At 55.1% G+C, this 8,110-nt stretch overlaps 1 protein-coding gene across 1 annotated transcript in view; it reads left to right on the top strand.

Moving 5' to 3' along the window:
• Positions 1-1,735: 1,735 nt before the first annotated feature.
• The window catches only part of LOC121280492 (Wilms tumor protein 1-interacting protein homolog), a 47,534-nt gene continuing 41,159 nt past the window's right edge, over positions 1,736-8,110 (top strand). Inside the window, exon 1 of the mRNA XM_041192538.1 lies at positions 1,736-3,763. Coding sequence (XP_041048472.1) covers positions 2,128-3,763 — 1,636 coding nt within the window. The 5' untranslated portion in view covers positions 1,736-2,127. The remainder of the gene's footprint in view (positions 3,764-8,110) is intronic.

Genomic DNA, 8,110 nt, shown 5'->3' with positions numbered 1-8,110 from the left:
ATGTGAAGACATCGGAGAGATTACAGAGGACATTCACCAAAATGATTCCAGAGATGAAGAACTGTAGCTTTGAGGATAGATTGGAGAGGTTGGGACTGTTCTCCTTGGAGAAAAGAAGGCTGAGAGGAGACTTGATAGAGGTATTCAAGATCCTGAGGGGTATGGGTAGCGTAAATAGTGAGAAACTGTTCCTACTCGAGAGAACATCAAGAACTAGAGGGCACAGATTCAAAATAATTGGCAAAAGGAGTAAATGGGATGTGAGGAAAATTATTTTTCACTCAGACGGTGGTTGGAGTCTGGAACGAACTTGCTGAGAGGCAGGTTCGATCGAGGTATTCAAAAGGGAATTGGATTGCTACCTGAAAAGAGAGAATGTGCAAGGTTACAGGGATAAGGCAGGGGAGTGGGATTGGGTAGAATGCTCTTTCAGAGAGCTAGTGCAGACTCGATGGGCTGATGGCCTCCTCCTGCAGTGTAAAGATTGTGTGATACGTTGTGAAATGTTCAAAGACTTTTTCACAGGAGAAGATGTAGAAGGATTTAGGGAGGGAATTAATTCCTGTGCTTAGGGTTTAGGCAGATGATGGCTCAGCCTCCAATGGTGGGTGATTAAAATTGTGGGATGAGTGCAGAGATCTCAGTGGACTATAGGGCTACAGAGATAGAGGTGCCAAGCCAAGGAGAGATTTGAAAATAGGGGCTAAAAGTTTTAAAATTAAGTCACAGGGATGAAGGGTGAGCAGCATTTAGTGCGAATTAGGGGAGAAAGGGCAGCAGTTTTGGATGAGTCCAAGTTTATGGAAGATGGACAGGAGAGCAAATCTGGAGATAACAAAGGCGTGCACGAGGTTCGAAACCAGGCGAAGAGAGGCAGAAACAGCGTCTGGGGCAGTAAGGCGGGGTGGGCTGCAGACTGTTCACTCTCCAGGGCTTCATCCGGCGTATCTATCACCCCGCGCTGGAGAGAAGCCGCCACTGATTCCAGTGGAATCGAGGGACAAATTCCACAGATTCCAGTGGGCACCGAGTGTCAGACACCTGAGCTCAGTTATCGCCACTTTCTCCCCCCCCGCCCCCCCCCAACATAACCCCCGGTTACTGTGTCCTCTTTATTGACAAAACACAGGAAGATTTCTCAGGGGAGGGAAAAAAAGGAGAAAACCTGGAAAAGTTCGATGCTGTAGAAGGGGTGGATTTCCTGCTTGTTGAGTATAACTAACTGCTTGCAGTAGATTGCGAACAAAATCATTTTTTTTCATGTCTGTGCATGAAGCAGCGTCACCCAGCAGCTTCTCAAAGTTTTTTTTCCCTCTCTCTCTCTCTCCTCCTCTTTATCCACCCCCCACCCCCCCCCCCGGAGTCTCTCCATCATATTGTTTGGCCTCGGAATTAAGCACATTCCTGGCTGCCTCATCGCTACCCCCCTCTGCCCTGCCTCGACCGTGCCCCTGCGCACATTCCACAGCCTCGCCAAAGAGTGCACGGAGGAGGAGGGCAGAGAGACGGGGACAGACTGGCATCTTTGTACCTCCTTCCAGCCAATAACAACCCCCACCCCCCCACCACCACTGCTCTTCCAATACCTGGTGGGGGGGGGGGGGGGTAACTAAATCCCACAAGGGAGGTGGGGGGGGGGGGAAGTTGTGCAGTGTGTGGACAAGGGGAGGGGGCTGGGGGTGGTGGTGGTAGTGGACAGGGAGGGAGGGGCTCTCTCTCTCTCTCTCGCTCTCTCTCTGCCATCCGGATATTGTTGCCTTTTTCTCTCCAGATTGTTACACGTTCGGTTGAAAGTAACGAGCTTCCCTCCGCCGTGCGCGCCATTCCGCGCTCGGTGCTGCGGCCCCGGGAGTCAAATTGACCAAAAGGGAATGTTTGTTTTTTTTTGTGTCAATTTCAAATGCAAAGAGTAAAATGCAGCGCGGGGGAGAGGTAGGAGGACAATGCAGGGGCTATAAGAGAAACTCAATAATCAATTAAAGAACAAAAGAAGGAGAATAGACAGCATTTCAAAAAGAAGAGGAATATGTTTTAATTCTCGCTCCTGCTGCTGCTTTCTCGGAGATTTGGAGTTTGCCTGAAGTTCCTCTCGGATTTTTTTTTGTTGTTGCGAGGACTCTGTAAGTTATGTCTAAATTCGAGGAGGATCTGGGAGTCCAGGCGAGCTTTCTGGAGGATCTGTCCCTGTACGAGGGGCCGAATGATGGGTTTTACAGCGGCCGGAGGGAGCTGCTGGGCAGCTCGGATTTGGAGGAGACAAAGCGGGCGTTCTTCCTGCAGATGATCCCGGGACATCACCACCACCATCACCACCACCACCACCCGCAACAGCAGCAACAGCAGCAGCAGCACCACCACATCCTGCACCTCCAGCCACCGGAGCCGGCCGAGCGGATGAACGGGGCCGGCGGCGTCGACCTCAGCCACCAGGAGCGGAGCCTGGGCACTTTCTGCAAACTCTCGGCTGCTCCCCGGGCCGGGAGCGGGGCGGAGGTGGTGGTGGTGGCGGCGGCGGCGGCGGCGGCGGCGGGCGGCGAGGCGGAGCCGCTCGGCTGCTACATCAAAGGGCCCGGGGGCCCGTTCGGGTACAGCGCGGAGAGCCGCCGGTACAGCGGCGGGGGGGGCGGCGGCGGCGGCGGGATGGTCCCCGAGCCGGGGCTGGGCGGCAGCCGCCAGGGTGGGGTTTACCCGCTCTACCCTCTCCCCAGCAGCGGCAGCGCCGCCGCCGCCACCACCACCACCAATGTATCCGCCGGCTCCAGGGGCAACATTGTATCGGGGCCCAGGGGCAACAATGTATCCGCCCGGGGCAACAATGTATCCGGCGGCGGCAGCCCTCGCTCCAGCCTGGCCTCCTCCTCTTCCTCCTCGTCCAACTGCGCCCAGGAGCACAGCAAACACCCCAGCCCCCGCTCCAGCCTCTACCCGAGCCCCCGCTCCAGCCTGGTGGTCCCCGGGCCCCCCCAGGACCGGTACCCGAGCCCCCGGTGCAGCCTGATCCAGTACGAGGGCGGCGGCGGCGGCGGCGGCGGCGGGGGGAGCGGCGGCAGCAGCGGCGGGGGCAGCAGCGCCCTCAGCTCCCGCTCCAGTTACGCCAGTTCGGCCAGTGACACCAGTAAACACTCGAGCCCCCGGGCCAGCCTCAACAGCTCGGAGGGCGGCGGAGGCGGGGGCAAGGCCGGCAGCAACCGGACCAGCGGCATCAGCCTCGGCTACGACCAGAGGCACATCAGCCCCCGCTCCAGCACCGTCAGCCCCCGCTCCAGCTACTCGGACTCCCGCTACAGCGGCCAGGCGGCCGGCTCGGGCTCCGACCCCGACGCTCCCGGGGCCGGGCTGAGCGCCAGGAGCAGCCTCTCCAGCCAGAGCTCCCGCAGCTCCCGCGGCTCCATGAGCGCCGCCTACCCCGAGCTGCAGCTGCTGGGTGCCGGCCTCCCGGAGGAAGCCTTCCCCGGCCACGACGGCCTGGCCTCGCCCGGGGACCCCCACCCCCACCCCCGACCGCTGGCCGCCCCCACCTCCCCCCGCCACGAGCAGCAGCCTCCTCCCCCGCCCTCCTCCAGCGCCGAAGCGGCTCCCAGCTCCATCCTCCCCTATAACTACAGCCCCGGCAAAGGGGCTCCCCCCGCCCACAAGTTCAGGATCCCCTACCAGGTCACCCCGTCCAGAGAGAGCGGGCCCAGCATGGCCGAGAAGAGGCTGGAAGCCCTGACCAGGGAGTTGGAGAAAGAGCTGGAGTTACACGTCAAGAAGGAATATTTCGGTAAGTTCACAGTAATGACACCAGCTTTCTCCTCCCTCCCTCCCCGCCTGTCTCTCTCCCTCCCCCCTGTCTCTCTCCCTCCCTCCCCGACACACACACACACACACACACACACTATCCGCAATGTCCCTGTCACTAACTCTCCTCAGCTAACTTGCCACTGGCAGTTCATTGTACCTGGGACTTTCCCAAGTTTTGCTCACAGGAGTGAACTTATCGTGGAGCAGTTGGTTCGTGTGTTCGGGTCTCCCATCTCCAGTGGCTGGTTCCTGGGATGGGCAATGGGAATGTAAACTGCACATTCCAAACCCTCACTGCACAGCTTGGGCTTGCCCGTGGTCACAGCGAGCCAGCAGGCTGCAGAACAATTAGAAACTCAACCCTTCCAAAGTCTGCTTGGAGATAGCGTAGTGTGCTGCAGTCACATAGTCTGGCCCTGGCAATGGGGTACGGTTCTTAGGGAGACAGGGGACAGGTCTGTAGCTGTCAAACGCTGGTGTACAGTGCTGGTGGGGGCAGGTCTGTCACTGTATAACACTGGTGTTCAGTGCTGGCAGGGAGAGTTCTGTCACTGTATAACACTGGGGTACAGTACTAGTGGGGGCAGGTCTGTCACTGTATAACACTGGTGTACAGTACTGGTGGGGACAGGTCAGTCACTGTATAACACTGGGGTACAGTACTGGTGGGGACAGGTCAGTCACTGTATAACACTGGTGTACAGTACTGGTGGGGACGGGTCTGTCACTGTATAACACTGGGGTACAGTACTGGCGGGGACAGTTCTGTCACTGTATAACACTGGAGTACAGTACTGGTGGGGACGGGTCAGTCACTGTATAACACTGGAGTACAGTACTGGTGGGGACGGGTCAGTCACTGTATAACACTGGGGTACAGTTCTGGTGGGGCCAGGTCTGTCACTGTACAACACTGGGATACAGTACTGGTGGGGACGGGTCTGTGTATAACACTGGGGTACAGTACTGGTGGGGACAGGTCTGTCACTGTATAACACTGGTGTACAGTGCTAGTGGGGACAGGTCTGTCACTGTATAACACTGGTGTACAGTGCTAGTGGGGATAGGTCTGTCACTGTATAGCACTGGTGTACAGTACTGGTGGGGACAGGTCTGTCACTGTATAACACTGGTGTACAGTACTAGTGGGGACAGGTCCGTCACTGTATAACACTGGTGTACAGTGCTAGTGGGGACAGGTTGGTCACTGTATAACACTGGTGTACAGTGCTGGTGGGGACAGGTCTGTCACTGTATAACACGGGTGTACAGTGCTAGTGGGGACAGGTCCGTCACTGTATAACACTGGTATACAGTGCTAGTGGGGACAGATGTGTCACTGTCTAACACTGGTACAGTGCTGGTGTGGACAGGCCTGCAGCTACCTAACACTTGGGGTGGGGTGCAGGTCTAGTGATGGCAGGTGTGTCGCTGTATAACACTGGGATACAGTGCTGGTGGAGACAGGTGTGTCGCTGTATATTACTGGTGTACAGGGCTGTCGTTGTATAATATTGGTGTATGCCACTGTATAGCATGGAATACAGTGTTGGTGGGGACAGGTCCGTCCCCGTACAACTCTGGTGCACAGTGCTGGCGGGGACAGATCTGTCGCTGTATAACACTGGTATACAGTGCATTTGGGGACAGGTAGGTCGCTGTATAACACTGGTGTACAGTGCTAGTGGGGACAGGTCTATCACTGTATAACACTGGGGTACAGTACTGGTGGGGACAGGTCTGTCACTGTATAACACTGGTGTACAGTACTGGTGGGGCCCGGTCCGTCACTGTATAACACTGGTGTACAGTGCTGGTGGGGACAGGTCCATCACTGTATAACACTGGTGTACAGTGCTGGTGGGAACAGGTCTGTCACTATAACACTGGGGTAAAGTACTGGTGAGGATGGGTCTGTCACTGTATAACACTGGGGTACAGTACTGGTGGGGACAGGTCTGTCACTGTATAACACTGGTGTACAGTACTGGTGGGGCCAGGTCCGTCACTGTAACACTGGGGTACAGTACTGGTGGGGCCAGGTCCGTCACTGTATAACACTGGTGTACAGTGCTGGTGGGGACAGGTCCATCACTGTATAACACTGGTGTACAGTGCTGGTGGGAACAGGTCTGTCACTATAACACTGGGGTACTGTACTGGTGGGGATGGGTCAGTCACTGTATAACACTGGGGTACAGTACTGGTGGGGACGGGTCTGTCGCTGTATAACACTGGTGTACAGTGCTAGTGGGGACTGGTCTGTCACTGTATAACACTGGTGTACAGTGCTAGTGGGAACAGATGTGTCACTGTATAACACTGTACAGTACTAGTGGGGACAGATGTGTCACTGTATAACACTGGTGTACAGTGCTAGTGGGAACAGATGTGTCACTATATAACACTGGTGTACAGTGCTAGTGGGGACAGATGTGTCACTGTGTAACACTGGTGTACAGTGCTATTGGGGACAGATGTGTCACTGTATAACACTGGTGTACAGTGCTAGTGGGAACCGATGTGTCACTGTATAACACTGGTGTACAGTGCTAGTGGGAACCGATGTGTCACTGTATAACACTGGTGTACAGTGCTAGTGGGGACAGATGTGTCACTGTGTAACACTGGTGTACAGTGCTAGTGGGGACAGATGTGTCACTGTCTAACACTGGTACAGTGCTGGTGTGGACAGGCCTGCAGCTACCTAACACTTGGGGTGGGGTGCAGGTCTAGTGATGGCAGGTGTGTCGCTGTATAACACTGGGATACAGTGCTGGTGGGGACAGGTCTGTTGCTGTATAACACTGGTATACAGTGCATTTGGGGACAGGTAGGTCGCTATATAACACGTGTACAGTGCTAGTGGGGACAGATCTGTCACTGTGTAACACTGGTGTACAGTGCTAGTGGGGACCGGTCTGTCACTGTATAACACTGGGGTACAGTACTGGTGGGGACAGGTCTGTCACTGTATAACACTGGGGTACAGTACTGGTGGGGACAGGTCTGTCACTGTATAACACTGGTGTACAGTACTGGTGGGGCCAGGTCCGTCACTGTATAACACTGGGGTACAGTGCTGGTGGGGACAGGTCCATCACTGTATAACACTGGTGTACAGTGCTGGTGGGAACAGGTCTGTCACTATAACACTGGGGTACTGTACTGGTGGGGATGGGTCAGTTACTGTATAACACTGGGGTACTGTACTGATGGGGATGGGTCAGTCAATGTATAACACTGGGGTACAGTACTGGTGGGGACAGGTCTGTCACTGTATAACACTGGGGTACTGTACTGGTGTGGATGGGTCTGTCGCTGTATAACACTGGGGTACAGTACTGGTGGGGACAGGTCTGTCACTGTATAACACTGGGGTACTGTACTGGTGTGGATGGGTCTGTCGCTGTATAACTCTGGGGTACAGTACTGGTGGGGAGGGGTCTGTCGCTGTATAATACTGGTGTACAGTGCTAGTGGGGACTGGTCTGTCACTGTATAACACTGGTGTACAGTGCTAGTGGGGACAGGTCTGTCACTGTATAACACTGGTGTACAGTGCTAGTGGGGACAGGTCTGTCACTGTATAACACTGGTGTACAGTGCTAGTGGGGACAGATGTGTCACTGTATAACACTGGTGTACAGTGCTAGTGGGAACAGATCTGTCACTGTATAACACTGGTGTACAGTGCTAGTGGGAACAGATGTGTCACTGTATAACACTGGTGTACAGTGCTAGTGGGGACAGATGTGTCACTGTCTAACACTGGTACAGTGCTGGTGTGGACAGGCCTGCAGCTACCTAACACTTGGGGTGGGGTGCAAGTCTAGTGATGGCAGGTGTGTCACTGTATAACACTGGGATACAGTGCTGGTGGGGACAGGTCTGTTGCTGTATAACACTGGTATACAGTGCATTTGGGGACAGGTAGGTCGCTGTATAACATGTGTACAGTGCTAGTGGGGACAGATCTGTCACTGTATAACACTGGTGTACAGTGCTAGTGGGGACCGGTCTGTCACTGTATAACACTGGGGTACAGTACTGGTCGGGACAGGTCTGTCACTGTATAACACTGGGGTACAGTACTGGTGGGGACAGGTCTGTCACTGTATAACACTGGGGTACAGTACTGCTGGGGATGGGTCTGTCACTGTATAACACTGGTGTACAGTACAGATTGGGGACGAGTCTGTCCCTATAACACTGGGGTACTGTACTGGTGGGGACAGGTCTGTCACTTTTAACACTGGGGTACCGTATTGGTGGGGACGGGTCTGTCACTGTATAACACTGGGGTACAGTACTGGTGGGGATGGGC

This window comes from Carcharodon carcharias, chromosome 7 (assembly GCF_017639515.1).
Source record: "Carcharodon carcharias isolate sCarCar2 chromosome 7, sCarCar2.pri, whole genome shotgun sequence".
Taxonomy (NCBI): domain Eukaryota; kingdom Metazoa; phylum Chordata; class Chondrichthyes; order Lamniformes; family Lamnidae; genus Carcharodon; species Carcharodon carcharias.
This window is presented reverse-complemented; position numbering and strand designations above follow the sequence as displayed.